Source organism: Orcinus orca, chromosome 2, assembly GCF_937001465.1.
Source record: "Orcinus orca chromosome 2, mOrcOrc1.1, whole genome shotgun sequence".
Classification (NCBI taxonomy): Eukaryota; Metazoa; Chordata; class Mammalia; order Artiodactyla; family Delphinidae; genus Orcinus; species Orcinus orca.
In genome coordinates, this window is record NC_064560.1 from 6,828,677 (window position 1) to 6,853,268 (window position 24,592).

General features: G+C 44.3%; 1 protein-coding gene across 1 annotated transcript in view; it reads left to right on the forward strand.

The window, feature by feature from the left end:
• The window catches only part of FAM171A1 (family with sequence similarity 171 member A1), a 124,775-nt gene that overhangs the window by 40,721 nt on the left and 59,462 nt on the right, over positions 1-24,592 (forward strand). Inside the window, exon 2 of the mRNA XM_004278598.3 lies at positions 23,850-24,077. Coding sequence (XP_004278646.1) covers positions 23,850-24,077 — 228 coding nt within the window. The remainder of the gene's footprint in view (positions 1-23,849; positions 24,078-24,592) is intronic.

The following is a 24,592-nucleotide window of genomic DNA, read 5'->3' on the forward strand; positions in this document are numbered from 1 at the left end:
AACTCCCTGCCACGTTCAGCCTGTGGTGTTGGGTAGCTGGCCAGATGGGCTCAGTAACCATCTGTCTTATACAGTGCGCATGGTTCATGCTCCAAATTATGCTTTTCCCCGTATTGCTGGCCTTAAAAAGACTTGCAAATAGGCAACGCTACAAAAGTTCAGATCTACGAGTGCCCAAGTCTACTGTGTTTTTAACAATGTGTGTTTGGTTAATCAGCTAAATTAAAGAATTCTAAAACATGCCAAATGGGTTTCTCTTCTCTTTCTCCTTTTCTTTTTTTTTTGCCAATAACAGCAGGATCTCAGTCAGGATGATGGCATGCCTTCAGGCCTATGTTTTTATACCATTGTATGTGACCTCCGGTTTTGAAGTCCTTTCCAGTGACAGGGTGGCGGTTTGCTACCTGAGACCGTATGATCAGACTTGTAACATCTCACCCCTCCGTGTCATCGGGCTTTGGCAGTGGGAGTTGGCTTCTCTGCTTCTGATCAGGGAAGCATATTGTCAACAGGAAATATCTGTCAGCGAGACAGAGGCGACTTAGGGCAAGAGCATGGGAGGAGAGGCCAGATCTCTGTGAGTCCTGTCCTGTCCTCAGTCCACAGGGCAGGAGCAATTCCTGCTTGCTCAGAGTGTGGACTCAATGAAATTCTGCTCAGTTCTGGCAGGAAACAAGTTGCCCTCGTTCAGGAACGGTGGAGACTTGCTTTCCTGAGATCACATGCTCCTGCAAACTCATAAATACATTTTTTTCATTTTTCTCCAAATTCAGGATGACAGTGTGGAGAGTGAGTGGAGTTATCCACCTAGCAGGGCTATCTTCTTCTTTACCCTTACAAGGTTTATTTATTCACCTTAACTTTCCTTTTAGATTGGATGTACTTTATTATAAAAGACTTGGAAATATACAAAAGCACAAAAGTTAAAATCTACACATGCCCAGGTCTCCGGCGTTTTAAAAATGGTCCCTTCCTCTACTATGCATAGTAAAGTTGACTCGTGAAAGTTTACCTAGTTGATGTAGAGGCCCCCTATGGTTTAGATACTGTCGTCTCCAAATTCTTGCTGGGTTGGGTCTTTAGGAGGGAAGCTAAGTGTTAATCTTTGACTCCCGAGGCCCCAGTTAAGGTAGTGAGGAGAGAGAAGTTACAGAAGGGAAAATTTTAGGTCAGGAAAAGGAAGGATTTTCTAGTATCCAAAGCTCTTGGGCCATGGAATAGGCTGCTGCCCTGGGCAGGGAATCCAGGGGCATTTCAGCCACAGATGATGGAAGTCTCCCTCCTGAATCTTTCAGATTCCCTTTCTCCAGCTGCTGATTCCTGGAACAGAGAGAAGGTTCTATGGCTGCAAAGCAGCTCATGCTGTTGAGAGTAGGAGTTCCAGCTGTTTCCATGGGGGACGAAACACGTTCTCGTCAAGGGCTGTTCAACTCCAGGACCCCCTGGAGCTGGTTCCCCAGCACCACGCTCTGTTCCTGGCATCCAGGGAGGTACAGAGCTCACGCCAGAATGAACTCGGCACTCTGCTTACTTCACCAAGAGCATCTGGCTCAAAAAGCAAGAAGTGCTGAACTCAGAATAGTAGTTGATTTGACACTCTGCTACCAAATGTTTTAAGAAGTCGGAGTTCAATTTGCAGACGGCAATTCTGTGGACCTCTGAGTGGCACAGTCCTCCAGGTGTGGGGCGGCAGGTGAGGGCTCAGAGCATGTGGTGCTCCAGGCCACCCTGCTCTCTCCAGCCCCGCCCCACTGGCTCCAGCCAGAGCAGTCTCCACGCGCCCTTAGCTTCAGCGTAGTGTTTTAAAGAAGGGACTCGAAGGCCAAACAGTGTTGGGAACCTCCCCCATGTAACAGCAGACTCACTTCACAGCTCAGCAGCAACGTGGCAATGGGGGCTTGGGGTGAGGGTGACAGGTCAGTAGGAGTATCACCTCCACATCTAACCTTGCTTCTTTGGACCTTGAACATTCTTTCCTGTTGTTCTTTCAAGAGCACTTTTATAAGCAGGGGACTCTTTGTCTCCTTCTTTGGTGACCTTCTGATCTGGTCAGATTTGAAAGGCAGTTTCTGGTACTTGGATGGTAGGCAGCTTTGGGGGAGTAGAAAAAGTGCACCAGACCTAGCAGATGTGAGCCGAGATTTCAGTCTAAGCCCCCAGAGCAGCGTTTTAGAGCTTATTTAAGGGGAGTCCCAGGATAAATGGAGATCCCGCCTTATTGACTATTCATTTTTAATGGCAAGAGGGAGATCACATCTGTTTAAAGGAGGAAACAAAAGCATTTGCACAGAGAAGGTCACTTCACACAGACTGGAGCCTTCAAATGCCATTCCCTACTTTTGCAGCAAATGGGTCAAAAGTAATTAAAAGAGAATATGGGTTTAATTTTTTTTCTGTCTCTTCTCTCCATTCTAATTCATTGAAACATTAAATGCAAATGGAAATTTTAGAAATGATACGTTGAGATTATACCTGTGCTGGCAGAAAGCTTGTCTCGTTCGATGCTTATAAACATACAAAAGCCTGCTCAGTCTTCATACAGGAATGCTTAGGCTTGGAATTTAAAATATGTAGCCCATTTTTGAAAAGGAAGGCAATAGTTGTAAATGTGTATTGTTTGGGGACCAGGGAGGACCATGTGGGCTGTACCTGCAGGCAGAGCAGATGATGCTTAGGGCGCCCTCCATCCTGCATCCCTTGGGTTCCCTGTGCTCACTGCTACCTGGGCTCTGTCCCTCCTGGGACTTTTCACTTCCCCCGTCGTTCCTGATGGCTAAGGTCCATCGTGCCATAGAGCTGCTTTCCAGCCCTGGGAGGTGGAGAGGGAGGGAGAAGATTTCTGGAGGGTCGATGCTGAAACCCAACGGATCTTTATCCAAGAAGAAAGTTTCGTTTCAAAGACAGGCCAGGTGGGGAGTGCTTTTAGAGAGCTTTTAGTATAGGGGGCCGGCAGCTGCTTCTCTGCAGAGCTAGCCTGGGCTGGTCACGGGGTACTGCATGGCTGGGCCACAAGACCAGTCCAGCTTGCCTCTCAACTCTGCCATTTTTAGGGTATTTTTAAGCATTTTAGGTCACACTTGCCCTTACTGTAAGCAGGGGACCTTCCCTGCTCTGTGTCCTGAGATTGCTACTAAGATCAAATAACAGAACCTATAACGATAGTTCTTTGGAAACTGTAATATTCCATACATATATAAGGTTTTAAAAAAATCATTTTTATGGTACTATTTCCCACCAAATTCCTCCCTCACCAAACTCGTTCCCTAGATCCACATCCGCCCCCGTGCAGTCATGGCAATAGAAATTGGAAACAGGTCATTCTTTTACATATTTGGTCTTTCAAGGCCAAAAAGAAACTTTAACTATCAAGTACAATTGGTTGGTGAAGCTCAACTTTCTCTTACAGTCAGAATGGTTGGTCCTAGACCCAGAAGACAACTTTATTTCTGGTGCTTAAGAATAAACCCCAGAGACCTACCAAAGTTTGAGATCAGAATTTAGAAATTAAACATACCTTTTATGTTCTTCTTTCCTCCCAATTGAAGATTCACCCTATCATTAAGCAAAAATAATTTAATGATCACCAAAAGGTTTCTACATTAAAATATTAGCATTTCCTGTGTTTTTAATTAATAAAAGCATAGAAAATACAGATTACCTTCAAGTCCTAAAGCAAGCATTTAGAAGTTAGATTCTTCACTTCCAAAAATTCTGTTTGTTTGTGGATTTAAATTCACATGCTGTTGAGTATGTCATTTTAAAGCAATGCTGGGGTTTCTTTTAGGTAGCTTTTAAATTGTTAGTTGTGGGGCTTCCCTGGTGGCACAGTGGTTTAGAGTCCGCCTGCCGATGCAGGGGACACGGGTTCGTGCCCCAGTCCGGGAAGATCCCACATGCCGCGGAGCGGCTGGGCCTGTGAGCCATGGCCGCTGAGCCTGCGCGTCCGAAGCCTGTGCTCCGCAACGGGAGAGGCCACAGCGGTGAGAGGCCCGCGTACCGCAAAAAAAAAAAAAATTGTTAGTTGTGAAAATATAATTACTTGAGTATCAGTTAATACAGTAAATATTACATTAGAAAATAAGGTAAACTTGGTTTCTGCTTACCTCTAATATGTATTCATGTTCAAGTTATCTACATCCATTAATTTACTGTTCACAAATTACATGGTAATAAAGAATGAGCAAGAAAACAGAATGTTCAAAGTTTAAAAGTAGGACCAGATTTGCCACAAGAAATAGCTGTTCGTGTTAAGGTTGTATTTATTTTTTTAAAGTTGAAAAACTAGGGCAGCTTTTGATGGAAATATTGATCAAAATAGGCTTTGTCGAGGTGATTTGTCTGAGCTGTTCCAAATCTTTAAAAACAAACTTTCTGTTTTTAAAAACTATATGTTAGCATATGTTTGTCTATTTATAAGACTTTCTCTTTATCCCCCTAGCATTTATTAACTTTCGCAATGAAGTAACAATTTTGCTTTCTGGCTAATTGCAGTGCACGCCCTTCCTAAGAAAATCCTGTGTGTACTTGGACTGTATACTTGGACATGGAGTAGAATGTATTGCTCTTGGATTGTATGCATAGCAGGCACTGTTTTTAAAAGATTAAGGTGTGAATATGGACAGCATGAGAATGATAAAAATGTTTAATTATTTCTAATAATTAAAGGTAAAAGTCTTCATTTCCCCACCTTGCCTCCCTGTTCCTAAAAAAGCACTAAATATTCAACTAGTTTGTTGACTGGAAAGGAAACATCACAACATTGGAAGAATATATTTACATTCTTGTGGTGGTCGATGTTACTGTTTTGGAGTTTTCCTCAAGTTCCTTCCTTTTTTAGGATAAAATCGTAACTGTTTAATCCTGTGTGTGCCCTGTTAGCTCAAGCTTTTTAAAACCCCATAGATGTTTTGCAAAGTTCATGGGTTCACTAGGCAAGTGAGTAGGAAGTTGTAGGATTTGTGCTGATTTCACAACTTCCTGAAAAAGAAGTCCAAGTTTTTGCCCCATTGAGGATGCATGGATGGTGTCATCCATATACACCTGGGTCAACACATGGGAGCAGGAAATAAGATCACTCAACAGAGACCATCTCAACAGTACACTGGATCCAAGCGTGTGTCTGCACCCACAAAATGTCATAACCCAAAGCCCTGGAAAGGATCACCAGGTCCCACCAGAATTACTGTGGAATGATGGAAAACCTTGTTCTAGAAAGCTTGCCCTGGCAGAGGTGATCACCACGGTAGATGTTTGCTGAATTTAGTTCTGATAAGAAGGTAGATGTGACCTAATTGAGCAGAAGAGTGGGAATCTGGAAGTAATTGCTGGTTCTCTGTGTGCAGATTGTTGTATTTAGGATGCAATTTTCTGCTACTGCCCTCATTTCTATTTTTTGGGTCGTCCTTGAGAGTCTTCACCCTCAAATTGGGCGATTGTGACCATCAATTTCAAAAGGACATCTCATCCTAAAAAAGCTAAGTAAATGACTCTAAATTTCCCGATATTGACGACAGGATGATTTAAACATTTTTCTTTTGCACGATTCTAATACTTGAATGTGACTTTTTCAAAGGAGAACCAAAAATACGTTAGCTGTCATAGCCTCAGTGAAAGACCTGAACTTAAATCCGTAACTTAAAATCTTTTTGCATCAACTGATTCAGATAAATGTGCTTCTGAGTGTGAAGATGGGGGTGGGTCCTGGCAAGAAATGTCTGTACATTTCTTGCACACGAATGTGAAACCCACGATCATAATATGCGTGGACCGCTCGGGTGGGTCCTTTGCAGGTCACTGTCCAATGCTGTCAGACCGTGCCCTCATGATATATTGAATCTCTTCCACTCAGAGCCTCTGCCCAGGTCTCTCTCCTCACCTGTGTTGAGAAGGGGGCTCAGTTCAAGTTCAGGTGTACTCTTCCTCCTATTTCTGTCCCCACCGTTATGCACCCCACATATGCACCAGCGAGCCTCTCTCTGTGCTCTTGGGACTGGACTTCACCAGGAATCCCCCCATTATTTCTTCTGCCAGCAGTCTCTTTCTGTTGTGGTCCATTTTGCATAGTGTTAAAAATTTAATTGCTTCCTTCCCCTGCTCAGAAATCTTCAGTCACCCTGCGCTGTTGAGGGTCTGCAATTCCTCATTCACTGCCTAATACATGAGGTCCTTTATAGCTGTCACAGAGTCTGGAAGGTAACTTACAGTTCATCAGGTCTGATCTAAGTGCTCTCTTGTGCCTGGCTGACAAACCCTTTTCTCCTCTTGCTGCTGAAGTATTTTCTGTGATATGGAACATACTGTTTCTTCATGCATCCGAGACCTTTTAGAAGGTTCTTCATCATCACGAGTGTAATCCTAACTAATTCGGCACCAATTCTCTGTTCGTGGCTTAGCCTCAGCCAGGAAAACCTTGAGTCATCCACTGTTTGAAAATATAAATTGTATTATTATTCAGGTGTGGGGAGGCCAACAGACCAGGAGCTGACTGCCCTCGAAGAGATACTTTGTTATACTCAACAGTTCCCAAGAAGAAGGGGTACATCACTCCACAGGGGGACACATGGGGAAGCACTAGGGACAGTTAGGAGGCAGAGGGACTGAGGGGAAAGCACAGGACAAGAGCCTTTCTTGTGGTTTTCTCGGGAAGGAATGAGTGAAGCAGAGTAAGCAGGCCAGGCAGGGTTAGCATTGTCTAGTTTGAATGATTTCGTAGGCTCTGGGGCATGCGAACTGCCTGTAGTTGTCTGATATCAGGCCCCGGGGAGATTAGAGCAGGTGGATAGTGGCCTGGGGCTGGAATTGAGCCCCATGAAGGAGGTGGGTGTGGGTGTGTGTTCTGGGTGGGTTAGTTTGCATCTGAAGGCAGCTCAAAGGTGGGCCCTCCAAGATAGTACTTTGCTATCACTAGGAATCAACTAGCCTTAGGAATTGCAGTCCCATGAGAGTCAGCAAAGCCCCAAGATGTCAGAGCATCCAAGTACAAAATAAAAAGACATGATTCGTACACCTGCCAACCTGACTGTCCCATCTCAGGTACAGACCAGCTCTGTCACCTTGAATGAGAAACTCCAGCTCCTCATGGATGCAGTGGAGATGTAACGGCTATAGCACAGCCAAGAGCTCATTCTTTCTTCCTTGTGGAGGTGAAGCCTCCCACACCTCCCACTACTTTGCCCCCATCCCCAGGTTCGCAGAAGTTTCAGTCACCGGCAGTCTCTCCCTCCCTGATAATGTGCAGGGAAAGTCACCAGCCACGGGCCGCCCTGGAACTTCACTTTAGTCTCTTTCATATGTGGACTTCCCTGCCTACATTTGTATCCTGAACACCTTGGGCCACTGGGGTGCCTTTGGGATGCAGTCATTGGCCCTGCCACTCTTAGAACTTTTGAGTTCTTGGCCTGCGCCAAATGACTATCCCCTGTGCACTCTACACCTGTGACCCATTTGACAGGTGACATTTAATAATGCCTTTGTGAAGGCAGAGCTAAAAATAGCATCGACTTCCAAGTATAAGACAAAGCATGGCAGACCTTCTGTGCTACAACTTGGAAAAATTATCCATCTTACGTTGCAGAATTATTAACCGAGTTGGCTGTGAAGAGCGTGGAACTCTTATTTTTCAAGGCAAGAGCGGAAAATAAAATCCCCTTATTGACATTGATGCCAGTACACGAGCTATGAAAGTTAGAAGGCAAAATGTTGATCCATGTGGCACAAACGAAGAACCAATTCTATAAACGTAAACAGTGTGGAAAATATTGTATGCTGAAGATCACTGTGGAAAAACATCACAAGGACCAAGTACTCTGTTGTTCAGAAGAGTCCAATTTTTCTTCCCCCTCAGATGAAGCAAGAAAGTTAAATTGTGTTGTGAAAGCTTCTAAATTTCTTAGAAAACCCCTATACATTGGATTTCGTAAATATCGGTGTTAATTAGAACATTATAAGGTTTATCCATTCTATATATAAAAGTTGGCATTGCTAATCCCAACCTCCCACTCCATCCCTCTCCCTCCCCTGTCCCCCAGAACCACAAGTCTGTTCTCTATGTCTATGAGTCTGTTTCTGTTTCATAGATAGGTTCATTTGTGCCATATTTTAGATTCCACATGTAAGTGATGTCAAATGGTATTTGTCTTTCTTTTTCTGACGTACTTCATCAGTATGATAATCTCTAGGTCCATCCATGTTGCTACAAATGGCATTATTTCGTTCTTTTCTATGGCCGAGTAGTATTCCGATGTATATATGTACCACATCTTCTTTATCCAGTCATCTGTCAATGGACATTTAGGTTGTTTCCATGTTTTGGCTATTGTGAGCAGTGCTGCGATGAACGTGGGGTGTATCTTTTTGAATTATGGTTTTCTCAGGGTATATGCCCAGGAGTGGGATTGCTGGATCATATGGTAATTCTAGTTTTAGTTTTTTGAGGAACCTCCATACTGTTCTCCATAGTGGCTGCACCAATTTACATTCCCACCAACAGTGCAGGAGGGCTCCCTTTTCTCCACACCCTCCCCTGCATTTAAATAAACATCCTTGAAGAGAGAGTCCACAACCAGGGTAGTCAGTGCCTGGCTCACGGAGTGTGCAGAAACGCAAGAGCCCAGGGAGAATTCATGTTCGGCAGAGAGCCTAACAGTGGCTTCTGCCACGCCTCCAGCTCCCTGTCACCTTGGGAATTGTCAGCGGTGGGTGTGAAGGAGAAAGGGAAGCTTCCGTGAACCGTACTCAGCTGTGGTCAGCTCCTTGCATGAACCTTTTCGGGAGGGCTTTTATACACTTCCTGAAGACCCTTGATGATCCTTGTTTCAGAGTCAAATGCTGGGAGAGAGGAAGCTCATTAAGCCCCCACTGTGTGCTATGCTGCATGCCAGCACCTTACCCTTACTGTCTCACGACAGCTCTCTGAGATGGTTATGGGGGGCATCACCCCCATTTTTTTCCAGACAGGAAAACTCCAGTTAAGAGCGCGAAGCAGTAAGTGGAGAGATGAGACTCAAATCCAGGTGGTCAGAGCCCCAAGCCCTGTGCTCTGAAAAGCACAGTCTTTTAATTTTTCTTCCATCGAGAGGCTTTTGGAGGAGGAAGGGCTGTGAGGGGTGGTTTTGAGATTTTGTTTCACCAGGTAAAGTCAGAGGGATACTGGCAAGGAGGCAAGATAAGGAACGACCTTGTGCCCACAGACGCCTTACACACGTCATCCCCGTCCTGCGAATCCTACAATGTTTTCAAGGCAGTTGGAACCCCTGTTTTATGGATGAAGAAATAGAGGCTCAAGGAGGCTGATGGACTTGACTGAGACCACACAGCTCCTAAGCGAGGAGCCTGGCAGCCGACCCCAGATAGGTTGGCTGTGAGCCATGCGTTCTGTACACACTCCCCGGTAGTCAGGTATGTGCACGTGGAAGACCCTGAAGTGCCCTAGATAATTAAGCTGCTTCTGAAACAGGAAAGGAAAAATTTTATGGGTACATAGCATTTTTAAAATATTTTATTTATATTTTTAATTTTTATACAGTTTTTAAAGGTTACTTTCCATTTACAGTTCCGAAAAGAAAATTTTAATAATCGGTTCACTGTAGCTTGTTAAATATCTCTTTCTTTAGAAAGATAACCACTGCTCTCACTACAGCTGCTTCAAGGACCTTTATCTTTCTCTCATGTTCTTCAAGTACCAGCGAGCCTCACACACTTGGGCCATTCACAGCCTTCCAGTGAGCCTCTTCTGCTTGCCTTTTTTGACCCTTTTTTAAATTCTAAAAGTACTTAATGTCAGCTTTCTCCCAGCCAGCTCCATTTAGCACTTTCTAACTGGTCTCTTCCTAGAGAGAGAAATGACTTGTTAAAACAGATTTTTTTTAATAATAAACATCTGAAGCCTTCTGATTCAAAAGAAATGCCATGTAATCTTGGTCTTGACCAAGCCCTGGACAGACGTATTAAAAATGCGTATCTGGGGCTTCCTTGGTGGCGCAGTGGTTGGGAGTCCGCCTGCCGATGCAGGGGACACGGGTTCGTGCTCCGGTCCGGGAAGATCCCACATGCCGTGGAGCGGCTGGGCCCCTGAGCCACGGCCGCTGGGCCTGCGCGTCCGGAGCCTGTGCTCTGCAATGGGAGAGGCCACAACAGTGAGAGGCCCACGTACCGCAAAAAAAAAAAGCATATCTGTAAACATAAGGAGATCTGGAAAGACACTCACACACACACACACACACACACACACACACACACACACACACGCAGAATTTTTCCTCCACCAGGTTCCCTTGGCAACCTATCCACAAGCATCTTCCAACACATCTTTAAAGCTTGGTTGAGGTGTGTATGTAAATTTTATAGACGTGCTTAATATTGCTGATTAACTTCATGGTTTCTGGATTCTTCTAAATTCTCTTAAGGGAACTTTTATGCCTCTGTGAAAAGTTTACAATACCAACAAAACTGAAGTCACCTTCAAGTGGTTTCTATGGTAATTTCCTTACAAATACTTGTGGGTCCTCTTTCAATGCAGTATTGCATCATCATTATTCTCTTGTTTAATTGTGAAGGAGATTGTGCGAAGCTTAGAGAAACTTTTACCGTATTTACATTTTCCTGTTGTACTTGTTACGTACTTTCCCATATCTGAGTAAAACGAGGAAATTGTTAGGTTTATATATATGCATTGATTTTTCTGGAAAAGTTCTTTAAAGTTGGAACCACAACTTTTCTTTTTAGCTATGTTGAGCATCATTTTGGTGTTCAATAACTGCTTCAATTCTAATTACTTTTGAACAGTTAAAGCTTTCTTTTATTTTAAATCGGTTTGAATTTTTTTCAGAGGTTTCCCCCAAGACAAGCAGTCATATTTTCATACAGTGCTTTAAAGTGAAATCTACATGATTCCTGCTGCCATTTTTAAAAAACTGGGACTGTGTCAGTGGCATTTGCTGTCAGATAATTTTTTAGGTGAGATCATAGAAACACTGTGAAATTATTTTGCTTGGGAGCACTTGGTTATATACGTAAGTTGTACAGTTCAATCAGGTATATCCAGCAATGGTTTTCAGGTTATCCTGGGATGTTTAACCTAAATAACCCCTTGATTAGTTGCGAGAGTGTAATCACTTTATAGTTGCTTTTATAGCGTAACCTGTATGTGGACCCAGCCTCAGAAAGTCTCATGTTGTACCAGGCGCAATAACAGAGAATGACTTCTCCCATTTAACTTATTGGTGAATAGATAAACTTAACAGCATCCTTATCCAAAAAGTTGTAGGAGGTTGTTGGTATTTGAGTATTGCATTTTCTATTTCCATTATAGAGGGTTTCATGTGGGGAGAAGAAGGCATCCTGTCACTTGAAAGAGCAGAAGGTCGATGTCATACATGTCATACATGTGTGTATCATGTATCCTGTATGCATTTATCAGAGCTTCTTTAATTGCTGTACTTCTGTGATGAATGTTTATTGTGTATTTCGACATTCTTGGCAACTTGACGATGTTGGTTAGAAAGCGTTGTTAACAAGATGATCATTGGTGTGATCCTCGTACGTCTTACGGGAAGAGGGAGGAATCCACTGATTTATGGCCCCAGGGATCCTAGCAGCCCCGCCAAGACGGAAGTTCATGTCTGGGAGGGACAGACACTAGGGGTTGAGGTGAATGTTCGTGTGCAGAGCCTGCAGAGATAGTGATGGTGAATAAGCTCAAAGCACGTGCCCTGCGGAAGGCGGGCGGCCAGCAGGAGGGCGCCTGGGGACAGCACTCATTGGCTGCTCACACAGGGCTCTCGTCCGTTTTCCAAACTGAAGCTGTGACCATGAGTCACCACGGAGCTGTCTTTTCATGAAGTTCAGGTAGGAGTCAGTTGCCAGAAACTGGAGAACACAGAAAGGCACAAAATGAGATCCTGAGTTCCCAGGGCTGCCGCAGCAAACATATCTCATATGCTTTTTCAAGTGGGTAGAAATTCCAATGGAAGTACGGAGATCACAATCCTCCACTGCAAACGAAGGGACACTTTTACAAGGAAAGCCTCGTGTGGGTGGGAATTCTGTATCAGATATTGTGACCGCAGCTTGATAGAGAGGTTTTAGGGCAGCGCTTGGTACGGTCAAGAGCCAAAGTTGCTTGAATAGAGAACAGGCGCTGAGGGGAGCATCAGTGATGCTAGGAGGGACTAGTGCCAGCACATGTGTCCCCCGACGCTTGCCTGCATCCGTCCCTTCTCTTCTTCACAGAATACCAAACTGAATATTATTTTTAGGATGAAAATACACAAAAATTGCCAAACGCTTTAGTGCAGCTAGAAACTGGGTATAAGGGAGTCCTAGGATGTACAAACTGTAGCAGATTTTTATTGAGCTATATTGTATATTTATTATATATAATAGATAATATATCAATATAAGAATGTCATAATATTTATATAATATCCTGTAGTACACTATATGTTAATTTATATAATACAGAATATAACTAATGTTAGTATATAATGCATGTGATATATTAATACCTAATATAATTATATAATTAATATATAATGTGATTATTAATATTGCTATATTGTTATATAATAACGTATGTATATACTATATTAATATAATTTATTAATAACTAATATTAATAATACATTATATGTTAATACAGATTATATAATGCACAATATTATAGATGATAGCTAATATTATACAATCTATAATATTATAGATAGGTCTTTTTTAGAAAACATAATTTGCTTGAAGGATATGATTCACTAATTTGGGGAAGAAAATAAAATTGAACACTATATAAGGTGCGTATGCACTCTATGAGACCAGAGAAAATAAATTATAAGAAAACACTAGTGTAACAAAGTGCATTCTCCTTTCATCAGATTACAAAGCAAGATAAACCTTTCATGTTTCTAAAAGAAATAAAATAAGTGGATAGAAAGCTGCCCCTTAACATGTTGGGCAGCTCAGGATGTACCTGTAATTGCTGTATAAGGACTGGCAATTCCACGTATACAGATACTGTTAAGTGTTAGCACCAAGTAATATAGGGCAGGATCTCTTAGAGCAAAGTTCTGGTAACATTTTAAAAGTAACCTCCCATTTAGAAAATGTTTTTAAATGAGCAAGTAATTTTTTATATTTTGACTTAAGAGATGGAAATCCGTTGTGACTCCCCTGAATTTGGGTTGAGTATAACTAATTACAGTGCTGGAGGCTCTGAGTCGAGTGACTTGCTTTTCTGCTGCTTTCCCTGGTGGTTGGCAGCCACAGGGGGTCCAGGCAGCTTGGGATAAAAGCCTTTGCTTGATCTGCTGGTGGAAATGGACTTTCTTTCCACAGAGCCCCACGGCCAACCCAGCAAACACTGGGTTCCCAACGAGGTGGGTTGCTGTGGAAACCAACAGCTCTAAACACCAAAAGGAAAGAAAAAAATTAAAAGCCCAGAATCAAGGCCAATTTGAGGGAATATAAAAAGGCATGAAGAATGGTCCGAGGGAGCCAAAATCTTCACAGAAAGAAGAAGAAGAAGAAAAAAAGATGGAGCCTACAGGGTTCGCTTTCCCTTCCATGATGAGCCAGAGTTTGTTCGAATAGATTTGAAACCAAGGCCCGGAGGCTGTTCAGTCCGCCAGCGAGAGTGGTCCTCTCAGCTGTGCTCCCAGTGACAGCCACAGAGGGCGCTGTGATCCGGAGTAGTATCTGTTAGCAGGTGACTGTTAGATGGAGAATGTTGGTTTTGGAGTCTGCGTGAGAAGTTATGAAATAACTGGCTTCTGTCATTTGTAGAAAAATAACTAAAGCCGTGAATTATTAGTTGAAGCTGAAAGGGGAGAAGGCAAGGCATGCTTGCTGCGTGGCCTCCCAGTGTCTACAGGCAGTTCTGTTAAACTGCACCTGTGAAGGATGCACTGCGATTCCTTCCTCTTGGCCCTGCCGTTATGTTTGCTCTAAATTGCTGTGTGGGTGCCTCCTCTCCAACCAGCAGTCTGAAACAGACTCATCGCATTGAGTTCTGAGTCTGTGTCCGATAGAAAGGAGATGACGAGAAGGTCATGCTGGACTAAAAGATAATGTTTAGTGCTCTACCCACCAAGCAGGTGCTCTTCGAAAATGGACTGGTTCGTGCCTGCAGAGTCAAAACTCTTCCAACCTGCCAAGAGCAAAGGAGTTCTGAATCCTAGTGGAGGTGTGATGCAAGAAGAGGTCTGAGCCACACACCCACGGGTCCACCCACCATGCTGCAGAATTGGAACCCCTGATGGGGACTGTGGTATTCAGGGTTCTCCAGAGAAACAGGACCAGTAGGATGCGCGGACATTTAGGAAGAGATTTATTCTAAGGAATTGGCTCCCATGATTATGGAAACAAGTCCCAAGGTTTATAGGGTGAGTCAGCAAGCTGGATGCCCAGGAGAGCTGATGGTGTAAGTTCTAGTTCAAAGGCTGGCAGGCTTGAGATCCGGGAAGAGCCGAAATTTCAGCTCAAGTCTGAAAGCAGGAAACAGCTGATGTTCCAGTTCAAAGGCTGGCAGGCAGGAGGAAGTCTCCCTTTACTCTGGGAAAGGTCAGCCTTTTCCTTCTCTTCAGGCCTTCAACTGATTGGACGAGCCCCACCCACATGAGGGAGGCTGAGCTGCTTTGCTTAGTTAAATGTTCATCTCCTCCAGAAACACCCTCCCAGACACACTCAGGATAATGTTTGACCAAACATCTGGGCGCCCTTACGGCCCCGTGAGGTTGACATATACCATTAACCATCACAGATACTGAGAAGGAAGGCCAAGGGGTGGGAGGAGAACCAGGTGGGTGCAGTTTCAAAGAGATGGTCCTCTGTCGTATAGAGTCATCCCAGGACAGCACAGAACCTGAGGGGTGCAACCCACCCCTTCCCACTCCAGCTAGGGAGCTCACAAAACTCCTGTGAGGACGAGGTGCACAGCCATATAAGGAGACTGAGCTGGGACCACCTCACTGCCCTCCTGCCCTGAGACGGGGCCGCTCACACCGCTGGCCCCAACCAGACGTCTCCTCCCTGCTCCCTCGGTCAGAAAAAGCACCTGCTTCTTTTTTATTATTTTTTTAAATTTTATTGAAGTGTAGTTGATTTACAATGTTGTGTTAGCTTCTGGTGTACAGCAAGGTGACTCAGTTATATATATATATATATATATATATTTCAGATTCTTTTCCATTATAGTTATTATTATAAGATATTAAACATAGTTCCCTGTGCTCTACAGTAGGGCCTGTTGTTAGCACCTGCTTTAGCCCCTGCTGTCTTCTAAATCAAAATCCAGCATGAGGGTGGAGCAGATTAGCAGAAGTTAGGTTAGCAAGGCCAAAATCCATTCCTCCATCTTAGCTACCAGGGCGGCTGGGAAAACAAGTCTCTGGCTTCTGCCTTAGACCAAACATGTGATGCAGGAACATACTGAAATCTTCCGAAAATGCTGGGCTGGCCATCAGAGTTCATCTTCCTGTGCCACCCGCCCTTCCAGTCCCAGCTTCAACTTTCTTCTCTTCCAAGGAGCATTCCCCCATTGAATTCAATAAACCATGATCACGGCCAGTATTCATACCATACATGCTTGTGTAGCCAATGGTACCCCTTTTTAAACTGTTAATATCACCCCTACATCACCTCTACTTCTCTAGGTACTTTCAGATCTTTTTTCTTTGTTAGTTTGCGTTTGTGTTTGTAAACTCCAGACCCTCTTAGTCTCTTTTTTGCTCTATTTTTTTTCCTCTGTCTTATCCAGCTTCAGACTTTTTGCTCTCTGGCACGTGGATTGGTCTTACCTCTCCCCACCCCTACCCCCCAAAAAACTGTAAACTCCTTAAAAACAGTAACCATGTCTTTTTTTCTTCTCTTTTTCATCTTCCACAGTCCCTAGTATAATATCAAGCACATAGTAGCTGATCAATAAATATTTTCCAATTAAGTACAATTAATTAGTTATCTGGATTGATTAATGCTCCTCAAATGAATTTTGATAGTTTCTATTTAAAAAAAAAATGAGGAAAAAAAAAACCCAGTAATGATGGGGAGTTCCCTGGTGGTCCAGTAGTTAGGACTCAGAGCTTTCACTGCCGTGGCCCTGGGTTCAGTCCCTGGTGGGGGAACTAAGATCCCGCAAGCCATGCGGCACAGCCAAAACAAAATTAATTAATAGTAATAATAATAAAGCAATAGTGAATAAGAAATCAATGGAACAACAACAAAAAACAGGTATATTTAGGCCATATACCAGGTGATACCCAGAAATGCTTGTTAGTTTTAGTAATTCATTCAGCATAGATATTGAGGGCCTATGTGCCAGAGACTATTCTGTGTGCTCGGGATACATGAATAAAGAAGGGAAGAGAAACAGACAAAACAGCTCTCTCAAAGTTTATGTCCCAGAAGAGTCAGACAGTTAATACACATATAAATTAGAAACATGTTAGAATCGATAAGTGTAACGCGTAAAAGAGAAGGCAGAGCTTGATAATATCAGAAGTTCAGGGAGACGCTGGGATCGACATTTTAGAGAGGATGGGCAGAATTGTGAAAACGATTGTTTTTAAACAATCAGAGAAAATTGAAGATTTGCTGGGTATGAGACAATATAAAGAGGTGGTTCTATAAACTGGGCCTGTTAATGGCATTTGGGGTATTTCTTTAAAAATCCTCATTTGTTGTAAACTGAAGTATTTATGGGGAAATAATGTGACCTAATGTTATGATGTCTGGGATTTGCTTCAAAATGTTTCACAAAAAAAAAATGAGGAAGGGAAGGAAAGAATGACGAAAGGAAGGAGGAAAGGGAAGGGGGAGGGGAGGGAGGGAGGGGGAGGGGAAGGAGGGAAGGGAAAATCGGGTGCGGGGAGCACAGATGAGACAAGAATGGTAGAAAGTTGATACTTGAAGCTTATCAATGCTGGGGGATTCTCATACTGTTTTTTCTACTTTTATATGTGTTCTAACATTTCTATAATAAAGTTTAAAAGGCATAACTAGTGGTCAGTCAAGGCCTCATTTAAGCAGAGGCTCAGCTCAGGAGGTGAGGGAGGGAGCCCCGGGGAATGGGTTTGTGGGGGGAGGTTGCCGAGGAAAGAAACAGCCCACAGAGCCTGCCCCCTTGCAGCTCCTTGAATTGGGGGTGGGAGCCGTGTAGGAGCTGAGTCTGGGAGGTAATTTGGCTGTGGGGTGGAGAACACATGGAACCTGAAAGTCACTGCAGGGGCCTCGAGTCAAGGTCAGATCCAGGCGGGCTGCAGAATCACACTTGATGTGCTTTCCTTGGGAGTTTGTTGAGCCACCCAGATACCCTGGATCTCTTTACTCAGACTCTGAGGTGAGCGTCTGTAATGCATCATCAGTGCCGTCTGGTAGAAGTTTCTGTGTTGGTGGAAATGTTCTCTCTGTGCTGTCCAGTATGAGAGCCACTGGTCACACATGGCGCTTGAGGACTTGAAATGTGCCTGGTGTATCCAAGGAGCTCAATTTCTAATTTAATTTCATTTTAATGAATTTAAACTTAACTTGACACTCCCCCCTGTGGCTGGTGGCTCCGACACTGCAGTCTTAGGAGACGGTTAGCTGTTCTCCGGAATTTCCCTCCACGTTGGTCCTAACTCCATGTAAGCAACCAGGTCATTCTCACCTCCAGGGGTCTGTAGCCCCGCCTGCGCCCCCTTGCCTGGCCGGTTCCTGTGCCTCCTTCAGACCTGAGCTTACGTGACACCTCCTTGAAAGGCCTTCGCAGTTGAAATTCGGCTCTCCTCCATCCTGCTGCCCTGTGGTACCCAGCTTTCCTTGGAGGCATTTTTCCCAGTTTGTAATTATACTTGGTCTTTATTTATTTAATGTCTAAAGCCAAGAGCTCCTCAGCATCGGGGGTCCATTCACCGCTGTCTACCCACATTGTTGGTGTGCAATAAAAACGAGCTGGGATGGAAACAGAGGGAGCAGTCTGAGTGTATGCAGTGCTGAGGACCCAGGTGAGGGGCCTCTAACCCAGCGTGGAGAGCAGTTGGTGAGTTGGGAGCAGTTTCTCCAATAAACCTTAACCAGGGCTTTTAAAGGATGAACAGGCCTTAGCAACAGGAGAGCGAAGATGGACAACGGCATTTCCTACACAGATGAGAGGCAGCAGCAGGAAGGAAAGTAGGAAACGTAGGGGACAGTGTCTGGGGCCTGTGGTATGTGGGGATCAGGTGGAACTGGATCGTGGAGGACCTTGGGTGCCTTAAAATGGATCGTGTAGGTCAGGGGTGGGCAGATTTTTCTTTACAGGCCCGAAAGTAAATCGTTCAGGCTGTGCAGGCCTCAGGGCTTTGTCAAAACTTCTAAACTCCACCATCGAAATGCAAAAACCACCTTGGACGATATGTAAATCACTGGGCGTGGCTGTGTTCCAATAAAACTTTATTTATGCGCACAAATTCAAGTTCCAGGTAATTTTCATTTCACTGTTATTCTTTTGCATTTATTTTTCCCCCAATCATTTCTAAGTGGAAAAACCATGCTTGGCTTATGGACCACACAAAACAGGCAGCTGGCCACATCCGGCCCTCGGCCACATTTGGTGGGGAGAACTGTCGGGTTTGAAGGGGGACAGGAAGTGGTGAGATCAGTATTTCAGGCGGCCCCCTGAAATACTGGCTTCGGTGGGAGCTCAGGGATCAGGTCTTAAGACAGTGGCAATTTCTGTGAAGAGGCTGAACAGCAGGCTGAGTGATAGATTTCCACGGCCTGAGACAGGGCAGTGTTAACAAGGGATGGGAAAGAAAGGCCGGCTTTGAGATCTATATTCTGGAATCAGAATCAGCAGAACTTGGTGATGGATGTTCAGGGTAGAGGGTAAAAGAATAATGTCCCCGCTTCGAATTAGTAATCAGGTGCCCCGTCTCAGCAGGATACATCAGCTGTCATGACCAACAAAGAAACATAGTGCATCTTATTTTTTTTTTTATTGATGTATAGTTGATTTACAAGGTTGTGTTAATTTCTGCTGTACAGCAGTGGTTCAGTCATATACATATATATATATATACACACATACGTGTATATATTCTTCTTCATATTCTTTTCCATTATGGTTTATTACAGGATATTGAATATAGTTCCCTGTGTTATACAGTAGTAGGGCCTTGTTGCTTATCTATTTTGTATATAGGAGCTTGTATCTGCTAATGCCTAATTTATTAATTTATTATTAAACTCCTAATTTATCCTCCCCCCCTTTCCCCTTTGGTAACCATAAGTCTGTTCTCTATGTCTGTGAGTCTGTTTCTGTTTTGTAGATAAATTCATTTGTGCCATGTTTTGGATTCCACATATAAGTGATATCATCTGGTATCTGTCTTTTTCTGACTTACTTCACTGAGTATGATAATCTCTAGGTCCATCCATCTAGGTTGCTGCAAATGGCATTATTTCATTCTTTTTTTTTAAAATTTTTTTTTTTTTGCGGTACGGGGGCCTCTCACTGTTGTGGCCTCTCCTGTTGCGGAGCACAGGCTCTGGATGCACAGGCTCAGCAGCCATGGCTCACGGGCGCAGCCACTCCACGGCATGTGGGATCCTCCCGGACCGGGGCACGAACCCGTGTCCCCTGCATCGGCAGGCGGACTCTCAACCACTGGGAACCACAGGGAAGCCCTATTTCATTCATTTTTATGGCTGAGTAATATTGCATTGTATATGTGTAACACATCTCCTTTATCCATTCATCTGTCGAGGGACACTTAGGTTGCTTCAAAGTCTTGGTTATTGTGAATAGTGCTGCTATGAACATTAGGGTGCGTGTATCTTTTCAAATTAGAGTTTTCTCCAGATATATGCCCAGGATTGGATCTTAATGCACATTTAGGTCTGTGGCCGTGTATAGGGGCTTCCTTTTATCTGCAAGATGAGATTAATAAATAGTTAATAGTGTTCCACCTCGTCATAAGATCACTCCCCTGGTTGTTATTTAGTGGGAATAATTTTATTTGCTGTTGAATGGATAATATAAGTATTTCTATAAAAATGATACTCCAGTGAGACATTTCTGTGACTTCCACTCAATTTTGCTGTGAACCTAAAACTACTCTAAAAGATAAAGTCCATTTCTTAAAAAATGAACTAGATATAGAACCACTGAACAAGAGGACTGTTCATGCTGTACTGTCATATGAATAAAGCAAATTGCAAAAGTTTTAAAACTATGATACCCCAGTGGTCTGTAATAAGGTCTTAACTATAGTGACATGTTTTCACATCCTAGCACACCAAAAGAAGTAGCTACGTAATCTCTTCCAAGGACTACAATTGCAGAACATAAACTAGGCTTCCCGTTTTAGAAGGAATTCAAGTGGTAGAACCTAGGACGTTGATTATAGGAGAACTCCTTTCTTGTGTTCATTCACAAATCCTTTAGCTTTTTCCAAATCTCAGCTGCTCTTGCCTTCTCAGCAAACAGTTAAGAGAAGGCAGAAACCTTGTAATCCCAGTTGTTAGTAAATGTTGCACTACCGTAAGATTACATAGATCATCCCTGCAACGCTACAAAGCCACCTTCCCACTTGCCCTGTTTGAGAGGATTTCTGCTACGCGCATGTTAATTCATTTATAACTTCTCATACCACCTGGGGACAAGGAAGACCCCAGTTCAGTAAGAAAACAAATGCGTGTTTGTACATACTGCAAACCTGCATTAAGATAACAATGGTAAGATTGGAAGGAATCAACGAAGTATGTTTTGTAATGCCATATCCTTGATTTTCTTGATGTTGATTTTCTCTTTCTTTTGGCAGTTTTCTCCTGTAGTATGAAGTAACCAGGTTCAGTTTCTGTAGCACTTTTTTTCTCTACAAGGTTTTTGGGTTTTATTTTTTTTTCTTTCCACAAATGGTTTCATCAATTGGCTTTTTTATTTTTAAGGCATTTTATTTACTTATTTATTGTTGGCTGCGTTGGGTCTTCGTTGTTGAGCGCGGGCTTTCTCTAGTCGTGGCGAGCGGGGGCTACTCTTCGTTGTGGTGCGCGGGCTTCTCACTGCGGTGGCTTCTCTTGTTGTGGAGCATGTGCTCTAGGCGTGCGGGCTTCAGTAGTTGTGGCTTGCGGGCTGTAGAGCACAGGCTCAGTAGTTGTGGCACACGGGCTTATTTGCTCCGCGGCACGTGGGATCTTCCCAGACCAGGGATCGAACCCGTGTCCCCTGCATTGGCAGGCGGATTCTTAACCACTGCACCACCAGGGAAGCCCCTCTACAAGGTTTTGAGAGATTTATTTGGTGCAGACCTTATATAGCACCAAGGTCTAGGATTCTTTAGGTACGTAGGATTCTTTAGGTCCGTACGGTCATCTAGTCAAGAAATGGATTAAGTAAGTGATACAGCCCGAGCCCTTGGACTATTTAATCAGTAGAAATTGGGAGAGGCCAGCCAAAAAATTCAGGCAAGGTTTTATTGGGGAGGCTGCAGCACGAGGGAGCAGAAACAAGTAATAGGTGCCCTTGCTCACTCCCCGAGGAGGGGTGAACTGGTTCCTTAAATGGGATAACAACAGGGGCAGGTCTCTGGGCCGGGCAGGGCACATCGCTTCGGTGGTCTGCCCACCCCCTTGCTGGTGCTGTGTGCAGGGACCATGCACAGGACCCTGCTTTTGCTCCCGGCCCCTAAGAAGTGGCGGTTGGTTTGTGGCCTTTTGTATGTTATTGTTCATAATTGCCCCAACTGTGCATGCATGCAGTTACTCTTTATTCCTTTATAGTTTCTTTCTATTTTGTTGCTCAAGGAGACGTTTGTCCAGGTGCAGTCATTCTGCTAAAGGATCCTGGCTCCCAGCCTATCTCATCAGTATGTGAAAAAAGGGTGAGAAAATGATCGACTAAGTGAAATTTGCAGTATTGAAAAGGTTGCTTTCGCATCATAAGATCACCAGCAAGTTACCAAGGTGGAAGTTCTCGAACCGAAAGAAGTTCTAGTCAGTGTAGTGGCCCCAGTTGGAGAAGAGCTTGGGATGTTGAGTTATTAGCCCCCGAGAAGGATGTCTCATCCCTCCACTTAGTTTCATACCCTTTTCCCCTCCAGCTCTCCTCCCTGTGCCCTGTCCTGGGACCCTTGGACACTGTGACCGAATGCTCTCGAGCATAGCGACTGGAACAACGTAATGGCACTAGCTTGTGTTTGTAATTATACTGAGATATATGTCGTTATCATCCCCCATTTGCAGATGAGGAGACCAAGACCTGGAAACCATAAGTAACTTGCCCAAGGCCATGTGGCTAGAGCTTGGTAGAGCCGAGGGTCAAACCTAGAGTGTGAATTGCCTAGAACACTAGAGAAGCACGCTGGGCAGTTCCCATGGGGCTAGCTTGGACGCCTCCTCCCCTCACTCTCAGGTCGCCCCCAGCCAGCCTTGACCTCCCCAGTGGTCTCTCCACTGAGCCAGCGGTTCTCCAGTGGTTCTTTAAACGTGAGCCTCCCTGCTCACCGGTTCCTTGTCCCACGTCCCTCTCCCAAATCACCAGGAAGGCTTTCAGAACTGAGGCAGCTCACAGTGTATGGCAAGTAGCGCCTCTAAGCGGCTAGTGAACTTAGGTCACTGGCCACCGTTTACTCCCTTCATACCTTAGCAAAGGGGGTTTCTTGGAGCAGAATACACGGATCGTTCTAGAATATATGTGGAATCAGCATCCCTTCACTGATGTCCACCATGGTCCACCACCATTGGGTTATTACAGAAATCTCTTAACTAGATACTCAGTCTCCAGTCTTGCCAATCCCTGAGTCCATCCTTCGTCCAAAACCAGGTGTTTCTACGCATAAATTGGATTTCCAGCAAGTTACCAAGGTGGAAGAGCGATAAAGATAAAGAACAATGAAGGATAAAGAACGATCCTTTTAGGTCACTTAGAAAGCCATATCTGATCTGGCCCCTGTGGGCCTCTCGAGCCTTGTCTTTCCCTGGGCTTTGTACCCCTCACACTCCCCCTCCAGCTGTCAGAACCTATTTCCTATTTCCGTTTCTCCAGGAAGCAGGGCTTTCTCTTGCCTCTGGGCCTTTGCATGTGCTGTTCTGTAAGTGCCCCCTTGGTGGCTCCACCAGGTGCCCCCCGGGCATAGCACTTACCTGTCTACTCCCTTCCCTTCACCACTGTAGTTGTGCGCAGTTGCTCGTGATCCTAGGTGTGGGGTAACAGTTCAATACACATCTCTTGCATGAATAAATGAAAAGTATTCATTCCAGTGTAATTTCTACCGTTAATTTGGAGTCCATTTTCCACATCCGTTTTCTGGTTTTGCCAATACTACTAACTCAACTTCAGCCATCTTTTCAAATGTTTACTTTTATTTTTTTCTTCTTCTGACCTTCTCCACTATGTGGGTCCTCCCTTTTAAAGGTATTTTTGACTACTTTTCAGTAACATCTTCATGATTACTAGCACAGCAACCCTGAACTCTACACATCCGTGTTCACCAGGACCATTGAAGAATTTTGCTGCAAATCTTAGCACCTGCAGGGTCTTTCTGTAGCAGCCCGAGCCTTGCTTAGGCTGTGTTTACCAGCAGCGCTGGGCAGGATAAAAGAGCATTGTGTTTATTTAAAGGGATAGAAATTTTCTCTCAATTATTTGTTCGTGTGAGCCGGGAGGAGCCAGGGGGAAAGCAGTTTGTTATGGGCAGTGGTTTTGAGGAAGGTAAGAAATCATGTAAAGTGAAAAAAGGACCTCTAAGAAGAGAACATTCCCGGTTAAAATGATTTATAGTTTGGATGTAGATCGAGATTTTCTTAGCCTATCTCACTTTCTGCTACCTATCGCGGTTATAGCAGAATCACTGTTGGAGTTGCCCAATTAATAGCCACTGTTCTTTGTTGCTCTGTCCTTCCTCCAGAGGTCACCCTGAAGGTCCACATCAGTGACGCCAGCACCCATCAGCCCGTCCCCGATGCCCTCATTGAGATTTTCACCAACCAGGTCTCCATCGCCTCTGGCACCTCGGGGACAGATGGCATCGCCTTCCTCAAATTCCAGTATAAGCTGGGCAGTCAGCTGATTGTCACCGCCACAAAGCACGCCTACGTGCCAAACTCTGCCCCGTGGAAGCCCATCCGGTTACCCGGTAAGGTGGTCTTAACCTTTCTGTAAAACAGGGCTTATAGTCAGGCTAGGGATGGAGTCAGACATAGAAACAGTTTTGTTAGTGTTAAGGGTTAAGTCAGACAATCAGGAAAATACTTGTTCATTCACTGCCTTAGCTTTTGGGGCCCCTTATGTGCAGGAAAAGGTGGGATCCCGGTATGAAGCTGGTTGTACGTTACTATCCATTTAATGGAACTCGTTTCCCCAGCGTTCTGCTCTGTACCTTACTGATCGTAACCAGCTGATGGGATTGGGGCGGTGCCCTGAAGTGGGGCTTTCTCGTCTTGCTTCAGGGTCTGAGACCAAGGCTGGCCAAAAGGTGGGGAATGATGGCGAGACTGTCTTTCTCTTTCCCACCTTTCTCACCTGCTCAGGAAGAACACTGCTGTGTGTTTCTTCCCCTCTCAACACTCTACTCCACTTCTGGCGTGTCTGATCACCAAACATGGGCGTTTTGCCACACATCCAGCAATTTGCGGATTCTGTGACACCAGC